The sequence below is a fragment of the Scaptodrosophila lebanonensis genome, unplaced genomic scaffold, assembly GCF_003285725.1.
Source record: "Scaptodrosophila lebanonensis strain 11010-0011.00,11010-0021.00 unplaced genomic scaffold, SlebRS2 tig00001415-arrow-pilon, whole genome shotgun sequence".
NCBI lineage: Eukaryota > Metazoa > Arthropoda > Insecta > Diptera > Drosophilidae > Scaptodrosophila > Scaptodrosophila lebanonensis.
The window spans coordinates 8,755,663-8,776,401 of NW_022060742.1; the positions used below are offsets into that span (position 1 = coordinate 8,755,663).

A 20,739-nucleotide genomic window follows, 5' to 3' on the forward strand; every position below is an offset into this window, starting at 1 on the left:
TATAACTTTCTTCAGAATTGATTGACCAATCATCATGAAAAAATTACGAGAGCTATGGAAAGAACAAGAAGTGTGGGGGAGTGGGGGGCTGCATCGAAAAAAAACTCAAACTCGTACTATCTCTGACTTAGGAGAATCTGGATACCAAGTTTGGTTATTCTAGCTCTTATACTTTCTCAGATCCTTTCGTTCATACGGACGGACAGATAAACAGACGGAAATGGCCATATCGTCTCGACTTGTCATCCTGATCAATAATATATATACTGTTGGGGTCTGCAATGCCTCCTTTTGTATGTCACATATATTCGCACAGAACTAACCTTTCAACCTTTGGGTACAGGATATAAAAATACTAGAATGGGAAGCGGGATATATGCACTTACTATATATATGCTAACTCCAATTCCAATTAATTTATAGTGCCTCTGAGTCCACAACCTACACTGCCTTGGGTCATTATGCACAAAACAGCACGAATGTTATTGCGCGCTTTTGTCGTGGCACGATTCCACGAACATGCGACAGATCCAATATAAATGAGACCTATGCCAGACCCTGTACAATATCGGAGAGTTATGTATCTACAAGCGATGCCATAACGCTGGAGTTACGCAACACAGAATCTACAGTGCTGAGGTGGGAACAGTTACTTATAAGAAACTCCCACTAAGCAGCGTATTAATAAAAATGTAACTATTTTTTAGACCACTAGATTTTAAGCTGAAGTACGAGTTCATTGATCTGCACCAGGATGGTTTGCCTCTGGGCGGAGGGGAACATGACTGTAATCGCAAATTTCTCAGTAGCCTGATGGATCGCAAGGACCCGGCAATCTTTCGCAGTGTGCGGAACATCTTCCTCTTTGGACGTGGCGGAACGCGGCACCTGAAATGCGTCTACAAATTTGAGGCACAGCGCGGCGAACGCGTGCGTTTAAAACTCCGCAAAGTAACCACCGCTAATCGTCCTTGCTATTCGCGGGTGGATGAGGATATCAATCGTTCGTTTTGCTACGGCGACTCAAACGTCCGCATCGAGGTAAAGATAATTCGAAAAAATTTTGCCGAATATCGTGCCAAATTATAATTTGTTTTGCAGATATTTGAACGTCCCTATCATGACTCCATTTTGCTGCATCGTGGCTGCCTGTGCAACTCCTCAAACCAATCTCATTTGCCCGTTGAATACACCTCCACTAGTCGGGATGTGGAAGTGCATTTTATAGCACAGAATATGACCACGCTGGACGATCCAGACACGGTCAATTTTGAGGGCATGTTTGAGTTTGTGAAGGCTCCGACGAGCTGCAAGGATGGGCGTCGCAAATTCGGACCCAGCGGCACCATAGATATGACCTTCGGCGATGTAAGTAATGACTGCTCCATTGTTATTGCCTTCTCACATATATTTCCATTTCGTAGATTGAGTGTCGGTCACGTCCTTGGCTGATAGAGCCCTCTAATGGCAATAAATTTCTGTATGTGCGTCTTAAGGCCATTTTCCTGAGCAAATACAATCCGAAAAAGACGCTGAATACCACATTCCTGCAGCAGGACAATGCCTGGCGTTGTGAGACCAAATCGCGTGCCGTACTCACCACAGCTGAGGGTAAGTGCTGGACTTGCAAATAATCGAATATATCCATAACTGTAGAGCCACTCTTATAGGACTTTCCATCACGGCCTGCCCGCTGAGCCCCGATTCGAATGCCTATGAATTTGTGGAGATCTTTAGCGCTGGCTGGAACGAACGCCCAAATTTTGCGCTTGTCAATCGCTCCAAAGCCATCAGCATCGAGTTTCTGCGTCCGGGCAATGGTGAGTTTACCTTCAATTGGATGGAACTGGCACCCAGACCTACGCTCAGCATAGCAGGTACGTTTTGGAACTTGTCAGCTATAGAAATTCTCTTAACAAACTAACTTTGCAGAGGACTGTCAGTTCAAGTGCGCCGAACTGGGCGCCTGTGTCAATGCGAGCGTTTGGTGCGATGGCGTCGTACATTGCCCCTCCGGCGATGATGAGGCGTTCCTGCAGTGCTCAGCGCTCATGAAGCTGCCTGCCGAGATTTTAGCCTCGCTCTGCCTCATCTTTGTGCTCTCGTGTTGTGCATTTGCCGCATTTGCTTACAAGTAAGTGGAACTGTAACTAGCAAGTTTAGTAAATTTACAAACGAAAACATATTTTGAACGATTCTCAGTTCAATTATATGGATATAGAGTGATATTTTATAAATGGTATATTTTAAAGGGGGATATAGCAAAAGAAATAAAGAAATGGAGATCAGTCGATAGCTAGTGACACATTGCAGCCGATTTTTATAATACATAATGATTTCTGAATTAATAGCGAACAACAAGACAAACTAAATAAAGAAAAATGTGCAGTGGAAAGCGACTAGTCTAAAATAATAGACATAGTTCCGGATAGAGACGATTTAGAAGAGAAGAAACCAGAGATTAATATTTAAGCAAATTAAAATTGGAACTTGAAACTGAAAGATAATACGATTATGAATATTTCTCAGATTATTCATTTAGTGAAAGAATAGTTATAATTTTCAGGAGACCAATTGAAAGACAATTGAATTCAAAACTAAGTTCTTAAACTATTCCGCTTGTTTTACAGAAAAATCAAGCGAAAGCTACGCGGCTCCTCAGTACTGCAAACGCGGCTCAAATCGCTGAGTTCGATGGATACGGCTGTGTTGGATGAAAAGGAGGTGATTTGCTGACAAAGCGACAATTCTGTGCGTTATGTTGAGATCGATCGTGTCACCACGGTTTGATTGACAACTGAAACTAACGTGCAGAATTGTGCCCCGGAACAGCAAGTAAAACATAACATGCGAAACGCAACAAAAATGATCAAAAGTCAAAACCAAAACCAAAACCGAAACTTTGTTCAAAATCAAAATCAAAACCAAAATCAAAGTCAACCTGTTCACCTGTTTTTAATGCATTTAACAACAAAACCAACAACAGCGGTATATTATTTTTTTGAAGCAACACACAAAAATGAACTACTCGTTAGTTTTATTTTTATGATTTAGTCAGGAAATATATTAATGATAGAAACAAATAGTTAATCAAAGACACAGAAGAGAGAGAGAGAGAGAAATTGCCGCCGCCGCTCTATTTGTAAGTTATTCTTAGTGCTCAATTGCATTGTGCAATTTTATAAGCAATTTTCTCTGGTAAACTAGGCGTAGGACTTTTTGACTAATTTACGTGCGTTTTTTACGTGAAATTTTCTAAATACTTATAATTTGATGATCATTTGTATACGCCAATAAGTTGTTTTAAGTGGCAATACTTTTCCAATACACTGTACATACTACAACACAACGGGTGCAACGTAGTCAGTAAAAGCTACATACTTACATGTATTGCTCCTTTAGTTTGGACTTCCATTAGTTTTTATATATACATACAAAACATATATAAAGCAGGGCGCTCATAGACCTATGTAGATACAACTGTTTCCTAATAGCCAATAAGTGAATGTACTACGCTAATCAAAATGACTAAACATAAAACTAATACTAATAATCAAGCATGTGGGGCGAATCAAGCCAAAACAGTTGAGGCCTGAACCAGTGAACAGAATGTTTTGGAGTTATCAAACCCCCTCAGCATTTATTATTCGGCGCACAAAATAAAAGTGAATAATTCAAGTAATTAATGTGGGAAACCGAATCTACATACAAGTATAACGTAACGTCAAGTAGTGTGTAAGTGAAAATGTTTTACATTTTAAGCGTGATGCAACTTAACGTAATAGAAAAACTATATAGATAAATCAAGCGACATCCTTACCAGAACCTATTGAGCACTGATCAGCAATCGAATGTGCATAGCCCGAAACGAGACGTTTCAAGAGAGCAAACAACTCTACAGATAGTGAACAAACAGACAACAAATTTGCACAGAAATTTAGAAATTAAATCACAAAGCAAGTATTAATATTAATTCAATTAAAATCAATAATATTTCTCCACAAAATGAAACATTTATATTTAAACAAATCCCCTGAAGCTGAACTTGTTTATAAATTACTAGTCCGTGTGATGAAAGGCTTTCAAATATTCCAATGGGTGAAAAAATTAACAGAAATAGTTTCTATTAGCCAGTTATGTGTTCCGCACTAAACATAGATTCGTAACGTCTTCATATTGAAGTAGAGATATCTTGCTTTCAACTTTATTTCTAAGTGTTGTATTAAAAAAATTATTATTAGTAATAGTTTAAGCCAGAAGGAATTTAAAAAACCAATAGTGTTCTATAGTTACAGTAAACAATATACATATTTCTTAGAATTTCCGGACAATTGTTTTTTCTAATGAGGCATGCGATAGCCCTTTTGGAATGATAAACTTATATAATAATTATTATTAATGTAAAAGTGTTCTCCAAGATAATTGCAACTTTATATGCTTCCAAAAAAATATTTCAATTCAATTATAGAAAGTAAATGAAATTTTAGGTATTTTCCATCGAATCGTTTATCAAACTGCAGAAAACTTTTCCAACCCATATTCTCTGACAATAAAAACTTGTCTGTTATACCTTTCTTAGACTGGAAAAGTGCTGCGGCTAAGCCTGCAGGTTACACAATAGGTCTGTACCCTTCTGGTTGTTTGAAAGAATTCTTTATTGTATGAAGAAGACACTGCAAACATGCTTGATTCAGCAACGAACTCCTCTGATTTATAGTACACCAATGGAAGGTAAGGCACAGTCTATGCAGTGCTGCATCTTTTAAACATTTTCTGCGATCAGGTTAAGGTCAGCACATCAGTCAAAAGGTTCTGGTAAATGCGCTCTAGTCTCTGCTAGCCAATAAATGTGCTATGCATAGTCAATATGTCAATATGTCAGTATACACGGTAGATGCTATTCGTTAGTTGTTTAATAGTCGTAGTAGTCGCAGTAAATATCAGCATAATCAAAACTCAGCCACGCGCTAAATACACTTTGTGGGCCCGGCTTGAACCCTCGAAATCACTAGACAAGCTTAAATAGCTAAATGAGGAAAAGCAGCAGCACCGCCACACCCACACCCAAAAACACAAATACAAACATAGCCACTCAGACCACTAGGCCAGACCATACAGAGGCGCGTTCAGCATTTCAAGTCACGCCCATTCTTAGTGTTGTTGCCATTACGAGTATGTTACCAATTGTGCACCGTTCGATCTCATGCCCATCTAACGCCTATCCCTGCACACCAAAAAGCTTCATGTTCCATGAAAATTAACATTAAAAAAAGTCAAAATAACTTTCAAAAAAAACAAAAATAGAAAACAATTGCATGGTAATATGTTGGCATGGGTATTATGGCAGTTGGCTTAATCGAAAACTTTTCTATTTTATATTTTTTTCTTTGAACAATATTTTTGTGTGACAACTAAAGAAAAAACTCGTCGTTGAGACCAAGGCTTGAGAGCAACTGAGCGCAACAGAACGACAACAACAAGGCTAAGGCTACAATTCAATTGAAATGTTATATTTATTTTTTAAAGAACTGTAAATATATGATGTGAACAAAAAATTGAAAATGTATAAATTTAATAAAATTGAACGCTGCGCGTTTTATTTCCGAATTATCTTTCATTTCATTTTGCTTTCTCCTTTTTTTCAAACGCAAGGTTAGTTTCAAGCTCAATCTGCAGACAGACATGCTTACTATAGAGTATAATGCATAAAACAATTTTGTATTTAAATCAAACTCAGACAATAAAGTTAATATTATTTTGTGCAGTTGCTATGTAACATTTTCAAATTAACTAATAAAGAACAAAAAGTAGTCAATCGTGTGAATCAAAATAGATGAAATATTTTTAAGATGTTCATAGAAAACTTCTCAGCTATACCGAACTGTAAGGCCATGGGAAAAGAGAAACAAGGATTATTCAAGATATACAACATCTTAAATAATTGATATAGACTTTTAAAATCAATATTTAATCTGCAATATATTGCTGAAGTTTAAACAAAAAAAAAACTAAAAACAATTCTTAAATAAAACATTTTAAGCCGAAACTAAAATGTTTAATTGAAAAACTAAATAGAAATACATTGAGTATAAACATATTTTAAACCCGAATTGGACATTAGAAATTGTCTATATATTATCTCTTCGTTTTAAAGTTTGTCACAATATCAAGCAAGACGAACAATTCTTGAAAATGTGCGCCGACACTAAAACCGAACTGAGGCGAAGTCCATTGCATAAAATTCACGATACACAAGCAATGAAGATGGATGAGCGCCAAAAGTAAGACCACATTAAATTTAAATTTTTAAATTAGTTTAAATTAAAACCTTAAAAACAAAACTAAAGTAAACCAACATAGGCTAAATTTCAAATGTTGAAAAAAAAATCATATCAGATTCCAAAATTAATACAAGTAAATGGAAATTAATAAATGAAAATTTAAATTCAAAACAGTGTCAGCGTTTGTGTTATTAAGGTTAAGGGCAGTGCACAATAAGGCTACAGCATTTTATTGAGTGCTGATGCGCTTTATCAAATTATCTATATTCGTTCGTCTGAATGGCGCGATTTCGGACACCAAACTACGTTGGATAACTTATCTAATATCTCAGCACATTTCTTCCAGATATTCACAATAAAGCTATTAAACTAAAGACTAATAAGGCCAAGATGAATTTTAATTTATTTTCTGACTAATTGAGGTTTACTTTACAACTCAACAAATAATAATTATTTTAATCAAAAAAATAGAACTCATAAAATAATGATTATTCCTTGTTTTATTTTTTTATCACGGAAGCTACACTATGCCCGGGGTGACATAGGTCTATACTTTATTTTAAAAAAAATAGGGGTCCTTACTAAAACTCCAATAATGTAACCCAAGATATAAAAAAGTTTTTCCAGCTCCAAATTTAAGCATAAAATGTTACATCCTTCTGGATGAATCTCTATGCCAAATAGCTTAGAAATTTTAATAATTCCCTGAAATCAAGAATTTGCACGAAAAGAACTTGGTTGTGTTCTAGAGTCATAGTGTCACATAGGAATGATACCGTCAATTAAACACTCTGATTACTCAAAAAGTACTCGGCCGAATATCGAAGGACACAGTTCATTATCCACAGGAATTTTTAAATTCCAAAACAACCACAAAATCAAAAACGAAAAGCGAAAAAAGAGCAGCTGAAAATACCGATGAATCATATAGTAACGAAATCTCTCGATATTTGAAAAAAAATATATATTATTATATTGTTCTAAAAAAAACTCAACAAATAAAAAAGCAATATTAACAAATATTTTTAAAATTAAAATAAATAAGTTTCAAAAAGTAATAAAACGTCTGCTTCGTAACTCCAACAAAGACGAAATGACAAATTTCTAACATAAAGAGCGATCTTCTTTCAAAATGTAACTCATAGAGACATTTTTGGCTTGGGTGGAAAGCCCGACAAATAAAAATAAAAATTGACGAATATTTTTAAAATCAAATTAAAGTTATATAAGTTTCAAAAAATAGTGGAACGTCTGCTTTGGAGCTCGGACGGAGACCGAATGAACAAAAGCGTTTTTCTAAAAAAAAGAGCGATCTTCTTCTAAAATCTAACCGCTTGAGACATATATAGCTTTGGTGTAAAACGAAACAAATAAAAAAGAAATATTAACAAATATTTTTGAAATAAAATTAAAATTAAAGCATGTAAGGTTTAAAAAATAATAAAACGTCTGCTTCGTAGCTCGGTCAGAGACCGAATGAACAAAATTCTATTCAACACACATTAATAGAATTTCAACGCATACTTTGAAAAGAAGAAATACCAAATTGGAATGCTGTTGCAGTATTGTAAGTACCTATGTACATACTACAATGTACATATGTTAGGTTTTCCAGTACTGGACACATATGGTAAATCATGATTAAGGCAATTTATTGCTAAATGTTAGTATTTGAAGTGCTTAGTGAACCTCACTTGCACTTGCCTCTATAACTTATAAGTATTTATTATTTTATATATGTATATAAATATTTGATTATAATTTACTCTATTATTGTATTATAATTACTACTAGCATTAAAAATATTCATGACGAATAGTATACGACACCTACACATTTCTCAATGCCCATAACTACTCAAGAAATTTCCTTTCGAATAAAGAATATAATTTTGAATAGTTCGTGGTTATGGCATACCTTATTTTCCACGCAATACACAAACTGTAGATAAATAGTTAGTAGTATCCATAGTGTTAGACAATTTCGTGCAAAATTCAGCTCTCCAGCTTTATCAGTATGGGTTTTTTGCTAATTATTATTAATCTTGATCTTGGGGCGATGACGATAAAGTAGGTAAACGACAACTCAAAGTTAGTTGCTTAAATATGTTGGAAATTGTGTGTCTTCCGATGGCGCAGGTATTGTAACCCCGCCTGTATCTACAGCCGGTTCGTGCGGCAGAGAATCGATACTCTCCAGCGGCATAAAACAGTCCACCGACATCTGGAAAATTTCACAAATGCTTTGAAAAAAATGAAGATCAAAATTGTATATCAATTTCTAACCTCGTTGCCTTTGTCATTTAGCTTGCGCGGATATTTAAAGTTTGTTGCCCGCGTCGCATCCATTGAATCCTCACAATTTGTTATCAGACCCTTGCGATGATCCTCCTTGTGGGCCAACAATGTGGCTGTATTTATGGATGTGAAGCTGCACATATCACAGCACATGTCTCGATACGCAGCCGCATGATTCTGGCGCATGTGACGCTTGAATGCATTTGCCTGGATGCAGGTATAGTCGCACTCCCGACATTTTAGCGTGTCCTGCTCTGGTTTGTGACGCTGCCGATGCTTGTGCAGGACACTAGGATCACGGGTCGAAAACTTACACTGCTCACATTGCAAGGGTTTCTCGCCAGTGTGCTGTCGCATGTGTATCTAGAAATTGAGAGAAAAACCTGGTAATGCCTTAATTAGACAACGAATTATAACTTACAATCAAACTGGCCTTGCGCGCCGTCTTTTTTCCGCACACATTGCATATAAATGGCTTAATTTTGTTGTGCACTGTCTTAACGTGCTTGGAAAGGGTCTTGCCATTGACAAACTTCCGATTGCAAATCTCGCAGGTCTTCTCCGCATAGTATTTGTTTTTATTGGCTGCTGTTGTCACAGGTGCTGCGACATTCGAAGGCTCTACACCCGATGCGCCAACTTTATTGGCATTCTCGGCTCTTCGTCGCTGCACAGCGCGCAAAGAACGAAGCACACGTGCTCGCCACTTCTTGTGCACACGCATGTGACGCCATACCAACACCGACACTGGCGATTTGTAATCACAGACAGGACATTGCAAGAGGTCTACGTCGATTTTATGTGTCTTCCACAAATGCGCCGAGCATCGCCGCCAATTCGGCTGATCTAGACCACATTCGCAGCAGCTGAAACTGGTATTCTTATGGCACTTGGCATGCAGAGCCAATTTGGTAGAATCCTGCAGCTTATAGGCGCAATTGGTGGTCACGGAACACCTGCAACAAATATACAATTTCATTTAATGATGAACGTTGCAAAACAGAATATCACTTACGGCAACTTCATATGAGCACGCAGAAGTATGCGAAAGTCCTTGAAGGGCATGGGACGCAGCTCAGGCCGAGATTCTGCAGGCGCAACTGTTACCACATGCGAAAATCGTGGTTCCGGCAAGATGGAATCGTTTTCCGACTTTTTCTTCAGTTCTTTAGCAGCATTGGCATTGCTTCGTGCCTTTGTTTGTGTTATGGGCTGATAGCCGTGGTAAAACATCATATGGCCACGCAAATCCTCCAGAAGATCATACTGGCGCAAACACAAGCTGCACACATAAATTATGCGTGGGGTTTCTGTTATTTCTTCTTCCTCTGCACGTGGCGTTGCATTGGGTGCATATTCAATTATATCTGTCATTTCCGAGGGGCACATCCCGGGCAGAATTGCAATTGGATTCCAATTATTGGAAGCCGAAATTACCAACGACAAGCATACGCTTCGATTACCACAAGCCGATACTCACGAACGTTTTTAAAGACAAGTTGGCAGTGTGGATTGTGCATGGTTTTTCTATCGATAACATACTATCGTTGCTCGTTGCTTGCTAACATTGTGAAAGGTAATTGTGAATGAAGAAGAACAAGAAGCAGCAGCGGTACAAAAATTGGCAAAACGTGAATTAACAAAGGAAAGCACAATACATATAATTATTTTCAAACAACGTTTGTTGCCTTGCATTGTTAACACTGTTGTCTCGGAGTGCTAGACATTGCGAACATGGGCAGCGCGCTGGAGAACTACGTAAATCAAGTTCGCACCTTGAGTGCCTCCGGTAAGCACGCCCGGCCTATGCCTATATCGCCATGAAATTGGCAAACAAAGGTGCTCGTTTGTTTATGCTTTTCTTTTCCCAATCTCGCATGTTTAGTTAGCTATAGAGAGCTGGCGGACGAATTGCCCGAATCGTTGTCGCTACTCGTGCGCAACTGGAGCATACTGGACAATGTGTTGGAGACGCTGGATATGCAACAGCACTCTCTGGGCGTCCTTTACGTGCTGTTGGCGAAGCTTCACAGCACGACGGCAGCGAATCCAGAACCAACACAAATAATCACGCTAATGCGAGACTTTGTAAACCGAGGCAATGTGGAGCAATTGCGCTTCGCTATATGCGCCTGTAAGTATAATTTCTAGTCGACCCCAACAGATAAGCCACCAAATTAAGAAATACACGTCACTTAATCTTCCATTATCTTCCCGGCACAGTTTACGAAGTGTGTCATCTGTTTACAGAGTTTGTAGTGCAAAAAAACTTGAGTATCTTAGGCATTAAAATACTATCGCGGGCTATTGAGCGTATCAGAGAAATGGCAACACAGCTAACGCCCATACACGCCGATCTCTGCCAGCTAAGTCTGAAGGCGAAAAACTTCAATTTGGCACTGCCTTATCTGGACACGGACATTACCGACATATCCACAGTGGCAGCCGAACTGAAAAATCAGCAACAACAGCAGCAACAGCACAATGTGGTGGGTGAAGATGTTAACTAAATGAAGTGATTATTTTTATTTACACTACAATTCTATTGATTGCAGGATGCGAACAACGATGCCAAGTACTTTTTGTTGTACTACTATTATGGTGGAATGATCTACACTGCCGTTAAAAATTATGAGCGTGCTCTCTATTTCTTTGAGGTTTGCATAACCACGCCCGCCATGGCCATGTCACACATTATGTTGGAGGCTTACAAAAAATTCCTCATGGTTTCACTCATTGTGGAGGGCAAGGTTTGTGTACAAAATATTTATTAATTTGAGGAAAATCTCTACTATAGAATATTACGGCTTACAGATAGCGTATATACCAAAAAATACACAAGTCATTGGACGTTTCATGAAGCCACTAGCGAATCACTATCACGACTTGGTAACAGTATACGGCACTGCGTCCAGTGAGGAACTGCGCATCATAATTTTGAAATATAGTGAGGTATTCACGCGTGATAATAACATGGGCCTGGCCAAGCAGGTCGCCACTTCTTTATACAAAAAGAATATACAGCGGCTGACAAAAACATTTCTAACGCTATCGCTCAGCGATGTGGCCAGTCGTGTACAACTGTCCAGTGCCACTGAGGCGGAACGTTACATTTTGAAAATGGTAATACTTCTTCAAAGGGAATTACTTTCCGGTATAATACTAAGATGTATTTTTTTTAGATCAAATCGGGTGAAATCTATGCAACCATTAATCAAAAAGACGGCATGGTGCTATTCAAAGACGATCCAGAGAAATACAATTCGCCAGATATGTTCCTTAATCTACAAACGAACATAACGCATGTGCTGGACTTAGTTAAACAAATTAATAAAATGGAGGAGGAGATTATGTTGAATCCTTTGGTAAGTCTGGCAACAACATCGAACCAAGACGAAATTCAAAAGTTGAGCAATAAGAATATCCATACATATGTATAAGTATGATTTAAGTATTTGAGGCAAAATATAATTTCTGGAATAGTCAATTATACTGTTAGATTGAATTAAATTTTATAGCTGGCAAGTTCAATCAGTATGTTATAGTGCGCTCTAGTAAGTTTTTTATAAAAATCTAAATTAAAATATTAAAACAGTTAGGGAATATAACATAATAGGGGAATCAAATTTTTCCTACAAAAATTACTCCAAAATATGTGAAAATGTATTCTTATGTACCCGAATGGTGAATAGGTATAAAAGCCTAAATGTGTGTAAGCAAGAGTAGAAATAATGGCATGTTATATATATCGCTCCATCCGTCTATTCGACTGTATAAACACCGAGAACTTCTAAGCCGTACCAGCCAAGAAGCCCAAACATTATTTTGTATTTATTTTTAATTTATAAAGAAAGGTATATTGTCGAAGAAATAGACTTAATGTAGTATTCGAAGGATATATGATCAGAAAATTGTTATAATTGGAGCACAACACACGAAAGGAAAGAGGAAAAGAGAATTTTTTTTTAAAGTGTCACTAAAGCTTCTAGCGACACGATAGATGATAAAAGGCCTCTCTAACTTAAATTTTGTTCTAAAAGATCACTTTGAACTTATTTAAAACAAACTTCTAATTTGTAAAACTCTTATATTGCTTTCACTTTTAATTGCAGTATGTGAAAAAGGCGCTTGGCAGTCAGGACGATGACTTGACGTCGGAGCAGGGCAAGACTAATGCGACCTACCAGCAAACCAATAGCCAGATCTTTAAATTCAAGGATTCTACGGATTGATGATATCGTCACACGATGCTCACAACAATCAGTAAATCCACCAGCAATCACAACAAAACCAACAACAACATCAGCAGCTACAACAACAACCATAAGGCGACTGCAAAATTTCTACCAAACGCTGCTGCCCATTTGTTGCGTTGTTTTGGCCGCAGTCTAATGTGTTGTACACTCAAACTCAAGTGTTATACCCAACAGCCATTACAACAAAAACAACAGCCGGAACCACAACAATCACACGTACGCAACAACAAAAGAAACACCAACAAAAACACTACACTTAAGACACTGAGTAACAAGTATTTTTGGCAGAAACTTTGTAAGTAAGCGCCGAGCGCCAATCGCTGCTGTTATAATCTTTGTTTTTCATGTCAACGCGCAAGGCCCTGGGCACTATCTAAATGATATTTTCCCGAACTCCAATTCAACAACCACTCACTCAAACATACGCATACAAAACAATACACCGTGCGCTAATTGCAAATTGAATAGAAAAAGAAAAACATGCTATTTTAAATAAACTATGTATAAATAATATATTCACATTTGTCGGCATTTATGATCGCACCACCATCACCATATTCGTCGCAATCAATTTTTAATCAATTTTTGTCCATTTATTGATTGCATTTTATGCCAATTCGTTGTTGCTCCGAGTGGGGCGATAAAAGTGCGCCATCGCCTTTTTGTGGCCCACAGTCAGGCAAAGATAAGCCCCTACTCGTCCGATAAGTTCCCATTATTAGCACATATTTCGATCATGCGACACTGCCACATTGTTTTTACGACATAAAAGAAAACATTCGCTTTGTCTAGACAGAATTCGGATATGTTGTGGTTAGGCAACAGCAACCTTGTGGAACACCTTATATTTGGCACGTAGCATCTATACTTTTCAATGCCTTTGTTGATGAAGACAAACATTTGGGAATCTCTCAACATAAAAATAAATTGTTCTTTAATTTGTTAAGAGAAAGCAACATACTTAGTTCTAGCTTCAGACCATCTCGTGGATTCTCTGAAATAAAACCACTTTTTTACACATTTTTTGGGACTGTTCATATTATATTCGTAACCTCTTCATAAGGAATTTTCTCTAAAGCAAAATTAGAGGTAGCTCTCGATTTCCGGTAAATAATTTGCTCACATATTCTTCAAAATGTGGAAATAAAGAATAAAAAGTAAAAGTTTTTTTAGATTATGGTTTTTAAACAAAATTGAAAAAAAAAATTTTTTAAATTTGACAATTTTCATATGTGTAAATATTCATCATAGCGTTGACTTTAAAGAAAAGTTTAGTTAATTTATAGACGTCTAATAAAATTGTTTCACTTAAGTGATTGATATTATCTTGATCAAAACACCAGAAATCGGACTAGCTACAGAAAATTAGAAACAAAAAACCCAAATCTAGGAAACCAGTACATTAAAAATTAAATAATTTCAACGACATATTTGTAAAAAGATTTTGAAATTGTCTAATAAAATTGCTTGACTCAAGTAGGTGGGGCGCCATAATACCTATGATATAGAAGAATATGACTAGTTCTTTGTGTAAGTAAACTAACCCTGATCTTATCTGATTGCCCTTCTACTATATATTGCAAACAATCAATATTAATTGTTAAAGTTAAGGTTAAATTTGCCAAGAACAAAATAATATGATCTTTTGATATAATTTTTCTGAATAAGTAGTTCCTTCGTTGCAATCTTTCTTTCACTTTAAATGGGGGCTGAGCATCAGAAGAACAATTCTACAGGAGAGCACTTATTCATGTGGTAGTTGTTGGAATTTCAACTTTATGAAAAATATAGATTTCAGGACTGGCCGACTTTAAGCTTCATAATCAAGTGGATCGATTATAAAAAAAAATACAGATCAGAAGTTTTTCCAAAAGAAAATACGGCCAGAAGTACATTTTAGAGACTACTTATAATACAATTTCTAAAAGTTGGTATTTACCAAATAGAGGGGGGCGTGGCGGGCCCCATTTTAAAAATATATACATTATACATATATAATAAATCGATATAATCGGACGTACAGATTATATGTCCGTATGTCCGTTCGTCCCACTGTAGGGAGCTCGAGAGGTTTTGAGCCAAAATCTAATTCAGACGCAGACCAAGTTTAATTCAAACCATATATAAATTCGTTTATTTTTATAGCTGCTATAGAAACGATCGGTGCAGAAATGAAATAACGTTTTGGATTGTTGCGATGTTGATGACTTATTTGAATAGTCATGGGATTTGTAGAATGCTTCATTACATATATACAAGTATATTCAATATAATATTTGTACAATTTCGTTCATCACGAATTATGGATTTTGACTGCTGGCTTTTGGGAACTAGTACTGCCGGCTTTAGTGATATGTTCCTATTTCATTGAATTTCATTAAACCGCATTTGGATAATTTATTTTTTGTAAGAGTCGAAAGGTTCTGAATGGTTCTAATGAATAAACCATAATGTAAAATGTTAATGATCATTTTTTGTAGAATTCACGATACAAGTTGCACTCGAGTGCAGTGCAATTGAGACCCAATCAAGTCGAATTATAGTATTCCCATTTGTTTGCTAGTTAGAGCCCGTTATTAGCTATGAAGCTGTATAGCGGTTAAGGTTAATTTATCATGGAAGCCGATACAACAGACTAATTAAATGGCGCGCAATCTAGCGCAGCCCTTATGGATGTAATAAAGCGTCATAAACAAGCATTAAATTGATATCAATAAACTCGATTTTATTTACAATTACAGGGTAGGTAACAGTGGCCATTTGTCAGAAAATTTGCCGTGCTGCTTTACTTATGTATACAAAATAGAAACTACAATTACCCCTAAATGAGAAATATGGCTATTTAAAGACTAGACTAGACTGGCCATTACAGCATTAGGCCAGTTGTTATTTCATATCAACAACTATCGCGAATATGTATGTGTGTTTATATGTATGTACATAGGTAAGTAGATAAGTACTGCTCTGGTCTGGTCTGGATATGTAAGTGTTAAACAAGCGCCATAAGCTTTGCCGGCAGACACGCAAACAGTTCCAGTTGCACTCTGAACCGTGGCCTGAGCTGAGCCGTTGTGTTCTTGTTGTTGTGATCGTTGGTGCTAGCTTTTTTTATTGTATTTTTTTTTTTTGTTGTTTTTAATATTTTGCTGTTTGAGATTCATGCGATGCCCAGCTGCTAGCCGATTGTCTAACCGGTTTTCAAGGCGTTCAATTCCACACTGGTTGTGGTCGTCGTTAATGGTGCTGCCGCTGATGTTGAAGTTGTGGGTGGTTGCACGCCCTCCTCGCCCATGGGTCCATATAACTTGTGCACCACATTGACCAAAATAAAGCAAACGATCAGCACCAGCAGCGACATAAACACATACGCCAATACGAGCGGCGTATCCGAAATGGGATCAAACATTTTGCACCCGTTTTTGAAAGTGAAATGAAGTGTTGTACGAATTGAGTAAATTCTATATGTATGTATATGTAATTCGATGGAGCTCTCGAACTCAAATGATGTTTGACAACAAACGCAAACGCTCCACACACACGCACGTACACACTAAATAAGGCTGACAAAGTAAGACACACGCGTATGCTAATTTCTGTTCTTTGGTTTTTGAATGAGAACGATACGATGACGACGATGCTACGCTCCTCCAAGTTTCTCAAATGTGTGCTTCAACGGTGACACCTGCATTGGAACTGCGAGTATTGCGCGTGAGCAGCTCAATTTAATAATATGTGGAGCTAGTTGGTTGGGGGGCAGAGCTGGTTGCCAGATTGTTCGAACCGGCACAGCCAATTTTTCTGATAAGCTACACACAATCGTATTACAAACAAGGTTTATTTCAGATAATAACTCGCTGCACATTTTCTAACAACAAAAGTAAGACGATAATGGTACTTATATTGAAAAATATTTCTTTTATGTTCCATTCCTACTCAATAGCTTAACCCTTTAAGATGGATGAGGCATACTTTTCGGTTTATCCAGATTAATTTACAAAAATAATGAATAACGTGAACAAATTGAAGAAATTCAATTCGGTAATTCCAGAATTAATTACATAAATATTGAATAACGTGAACAAATTGGAGAAAAAACCCATTCTTACCATTTCATTTAAATAGTAATCTCTGATAGTATCAAGAAAACCTGGTCTAAAATGAAACATTTCGATAAGTGTAATTATCATCCTAGGTATATTTTTAAAATTTAAACGGAACAAATTTGTATTGGAAAGGCAAAGATTCCTGGCACAGTCAGTCCCTTTTATAATAATGGTTGTATTAGTTCCAATATATCCATATGTTACACCTAAATATATTTATATTTAATACTTTTTAAAGGATTGCAGTTGTTCTCGGAAATTGTATTGTTTCAAAAGTTTTGCATTTGCGAAAATTAAGTGTAAGAATAATTTTAATAAAACCAAGTCAGAATTATCGTAACAGAAATTATAGCTAACTATATTATAAATTCTACACCAAAAAACTTTCCTTTTATATTCTACTGAAAAATTCATAAAAGTTATAATGTATGCAGTAGACTTGGCTTAAGTACGACTTTAAAGAGCAATCCATTTCAGCGAGTGGCGTTTGTCTTCAAAGACTAACTAGTTATGAGTAAATGGAACTTAAGCTAATCTCTAACATGTAATGGAATTCGGAGCATTACACAGATATCTGGCAACCTGCTCAGTTCAGCGCGCGTTACTCAATTGTAACAGAAAATAAGCTCTCAGAATCGAGTGGCGCTCATTTAGCCTGGAAGGTTGTCGATGCGCTTGTTGCTTTAATAATAATAATAATAATAACATTCATTGAATTGTATATTCACATTCCGGCCAATCACAATCAGCAATCAAATCAACGCCGTCAGTATGTCGTTTTATTATGCTTCTTAATTGGGTATGTAAATAAAAATAGAATTGCTGGATTGTGTACCCACAAGTATATACAATTATATATGTATACTATATATGAGGGTGTGCATGTATGTGGGCAATAAAAATTTGAAAGATCTGCGCGCGTCACAACATATTCTCCCCCCAGGGCATAATAACTTGAGAATTTATTTTGGAGGGGAGCATTACAATCAGTCGAACGGAACTCAACTGATAAGCAGGTGCGCCGCTCTGAGTTCGCTCACGTGAGAGAAAACCCACAGTCGGTCATAGTTAAAACGCCTTATCTTATCGCTGACAATAAGATAGACAAACAATTCTTTACGGTCATTATGATTTAAAATTGTATGCCGAAACACCAGACCAAAGTCATGCGCACTCGGCTTTTGCATGCCCTTAATAATATAGTCAAACATTTTTGAAAAGTTTTTGAAATTTAGTATGAAAGCTACAAGGCATAGTGCACCGATTTGAATGAAACCTTAAACCAGGGACTGTAATCATTATAAGTGTTATTAAAAAAATAACAAAATAATGATTATTTTTCAATTTTTATTCATTTACTAAAAATTTAATAATTATTTTTGGGAGTTACTTTAAAAATTAACCAATAATTATTATTTTCGAGCAGAAAAAATAAAACTTAGAAAATAATGATTATGTTTTAAGTTTTATTTTTTTTTTTTCTCAAAAATAATAATTTTTGGTTAATATTTAAAAAATATAAATCATAGATAGATAATCTTTAAAAAAGGATATCTGTAAAGATCCCGCTTTCTCAAAGTTACTATAAGTGAATGATTTTTTCGTTTAAAAATAACAAAATAGTCATTATTTGCAGTCCCTGCTTTAAACACATTATTACAAAATTCCAATTACTAAGTTTCGTTTGGATATTGTTATAAGCAAAGTCAGAGTTATATAGTATATAAATTTTAAAATAAACTTGTTCTGAGTATGGTGTTCCTGGTTTTTATGGCATACAGATAATATGTATGAATGAATGAGTGGTGCCACGCCTTTTCCATCTTATATGCATGTAAAAATTTGAGTACTCCCCACCAACCTTCGGGTGCAGGGCATCAAATTGTCCAAAAACCACTTATTAATTGAACCTTCAAATTGAATTGCCGCAAAACTCGAGAATTCCATTTTAATTTAATCCCATATTAATGAGAAGCTTATTGCTTGAAACTTTGCACCCAGCAAAAGGTTTTAGCACTTAAGAGTGAACCTAAGAGTTTAGATCAAACACCTTCAGACCTTGAGGCGCAATTAGCACAGTTTTCATAGTTTTTGTATTATTTTGGATGAGCCACAAACACGAAAAATCGAAGCAACAAACAATAAAAATAAAAAACGAGTTCTACAAACAAAGCTGAAACTTAATTATAAATGTAAATGAGTTCAAGATATGCGACTTTTTGCTTCGCCAACTATTTTTACTCTTGCTTTGGCGGAACTTGCTGAGATCTTGAACACTGTGGCTGTGGTTGTGGCGGGGGCTGTGGCTGTGGTTGTAGCGCATTCCATTGTGGTGCATTCGCCTGTGCCGGATTGGGTCGAAGCGAAGAGAATCGACGGGTCGCCTCACTCTCTCGCCTGCTCCTTATTTGAAAACCATCAGAGCTGCGTACAAATCGTATTCCCATAGCATCCGTGATCACATCGTCGATCATATGGCGCATATTGTTCGACATTTCCAATTCCATGCAATTCTGGCCGGCAGTACGGTGGGGAATTTTGTTCAGATGATCATAGTACTTGATTATATGATATTTTGTGATCGAGCTCACAGATCTCGATGGCATACAATCACACACACAATCGCATCTCAGACTAATCGCCCGTTGATCGGACAATGGGATCACATCGAATTCGATACAAGCTAAATAACAAGGCTCCAGGGAGAGCAGAAAGCGCACTGTAAATTCGATTTGATGGGAACTGTAGTTGCCATTATACTTTCAGGAGAACTTACCAGTCGTTGATTGATAGATTTGCGAACGATTATGTATCCATATGGTCCGATTGCTGGACTGGATCCCAAACTGTTCAGACTGGGTGCGCGAGCGCAGCTGGCCACTCAACATCTGTATGCCACCTATGCCGGTGGTTGAGCCACCTAGCGGCAAATTGTCGTATATGGAGATATAGATCTTATGGCTAATGTACACGACTATGAAGCAGAGGATAATGATAAGCAGCAAGATCAGACAATAGGTGAATAGTGTGGGTATAAAAAAGATGGCGTCGAGCAACATTCGTGCCAACGAATTTCGTAGCGTGGGAGTGGGACTGCGTGTGTGTCTCAAAGATCTGTCACGTTAGATTTTACAAGTGCGATCTGCCAAGTTTCTGTTTTGTACTATATATATAAAAAGCCGAAACCCTCAAGCAGTGAAAATTTGTTTACTTGTCAGTCTACTTGATGATGAAAATGTGCCTCTCCTTCGAAACTGCCTATGTAGGTACAGGCCTTATCTATAGTGGAAATTAGGTGTTAACAAACATTTAAATATTGGGTGCTAGAAGGTTGAAGCACTTTATCTCATAGATGACACTAACAGTACAAATCAAATGTAAATGAAATCTCCATGAGCTATCGAGAGATTTTTGGAAAAAAAACTCCACTTTGAGTTCTTGCTTAGCTAATTCAATCAATTGATTATATATTGCTATATAGAAATATCACCAAAAACAACCGCTGGTAAAATCAGAGAAAGTACTTTTTTTCTTAAGATAAATCATATCTTTGCTGATGTTAAAGCTGCTCAACTTCACTTTATCCTGTGGATTGGAAACCGAAAGTGAAATTGTTTCCAATAAGCTAACTAAAATATATTACCACCTGATCTGAAAGAACTGCTGTTGGTTTTGGATCAACAAATATTTTTGTCGTTCTTTATACAGACGCTTAAGATCGTAGAAAGATAAAAAGCATTTATGTATCATCTCAGACTTGAAAAGGGACTCTCTTTTTTTCAGAAATTTAAAAAAAAAAAGA

General features: G+C 36.7%; 5 protein-coding genes across 8 annotated transcripts in view; 2 read left to right on the forward strand and 3 right to left on the reverse strand.

Moving 5' to 3' along the window:
* The window catches only part of LOC115632387, a 69,260-nt gene extending 63,653 nt beyond the window's left edge, over positions 1-5,607 (forward strand). For all 3 annotated transcript variants that reach the window (XM_030529516.1, XM_030529517.1, XM_030529518.1), the window contains 8 exons: positions 424-639; positions 708-1,041; positions 1,102-1,368; positions 1,425-1,611; positions 1,671-1,877; positions 1,933-2,134; positions 2,631-2,724; positions 5,418-5,607. In XM_030529516.1, coding sequence (XP_030385376.1) covers positions 424-639; positions 708-1,041; positions 1,102-1,368; positions 1,425-1,611; positions 1,671-1,877; positions 1,933-2,134; positions 2,631-2,724; positions 5,418-5,447 — 1,537 coding nt within the window. In that variant the 3' untranslated portion in view covers positions 5,448-5,607. The remainder of the gene's footprint in view (positions 1-423; positions 640-707; positions 1,042-1,101; positions 1,369-1,424; positions 1,612-1,670; positions 1,878-1,932; positions 2,135-2,630; positions 2,725-5,417) is intronic.
* A 2,309-nt stretch (positions 5,608-7,916) lies between these two features.
* Positions 7,917-10,041, reverse strand: LOC115632617 (zinc finger protein 559). Its single transcript, XM_030529845.1, has 4 exons — positions 9,594-10,041; positions 9,000-9,534; positions 8,567-8,941; positions 7,917-8,504 (listed from the first exon to the last, which is right to left on the reverse strand). The coding sequence occupies exons 1-4, from the start codon at positions 9,965-9,967 to the stop codon at positions 8,373-8,375; spliced, it is 1,416 nt and encodes a 471-aa protein (XP_030385705.1). The 5' UTR covers positions 9,968-10,041; the 3' UTR covers positions 7,917-8,372.
* Positions 10,042-10,185: 144 nt separating this feature from the next.
* Positions 10,186-13,349, forward strand: LOC115632362 (COP9 signalosome complex subunit 3). 2 transcript variants are annotated; one of them, XR_003996285.1, is made up of 8 exons: positions 10,186-10,367; positions 10,464-10,712; positions 10,802-11,067; positions 11,134-11,328; positions 11,393-11,701; positions 11,761-11,943; positions 12,691-13,129; positions 13,194-13,349. XR_003996285.1 is itself a non-coding variant. In XM_030529480.1 (7 exons), exons 1-7 carry the CDS (start codon positions 10,313-10,315, stop codon positions 12,808-12,810), a joined length of 1,377 nt encoding a protein of 458 aa, XP_030385340.1. In that variant the 5' UTR covers positions 10,186-10,312; the 3' UTR covers positions 12,811-13,349. The 2 variants fall into 2 exon arrangements, 1 of the variants encoding a protein (XP_030385340.1); XM_030529480.1 differs by having other exon boundaries at positions 12,691-13,349.
* Positions 13,350-15,933: 2,584 nt separating this feature from the next.
* Positions 15,934-16,527, reverse strand: LOC115632662. Its single transcript, XM_030529895.1, has one exon. It carries the CDS (start codon positions 16,238-16,240, stop codon positions 16,022-16,024), a length of 219 nt encoding a protein of 72 aa, XP_030385755.1. The 5' UTR covers positions 16,241-16,527; the 3' UTR covers positions 15,934-16,021.
* A 2,574-nt stretch (positions 16,528-19,101) lies between these two features.
* On the reverse strand, positions 19,102-20,100 carry LOC115632996. Its single transcript, XM_030530316.1, has 2 exons — positions 19,714-20,100; positions 19,102-19,656 (listed from the first exon to the last, which is right to left on the reverse strand). Exons 1-2 carry the CDS (start codon positions 19,994-19,996, stop codon positions 19,175-19,177), a joined length of 765 nt encoding a protein of 254 aa, XP_030386176.1. The 5' UTR covers positions 19,997-20,100; the 3' UTR covers positions 19,102-19,174.
* Between the last annotated feature and the right edge of the window lie 639 nt (positions 20,101-20,739).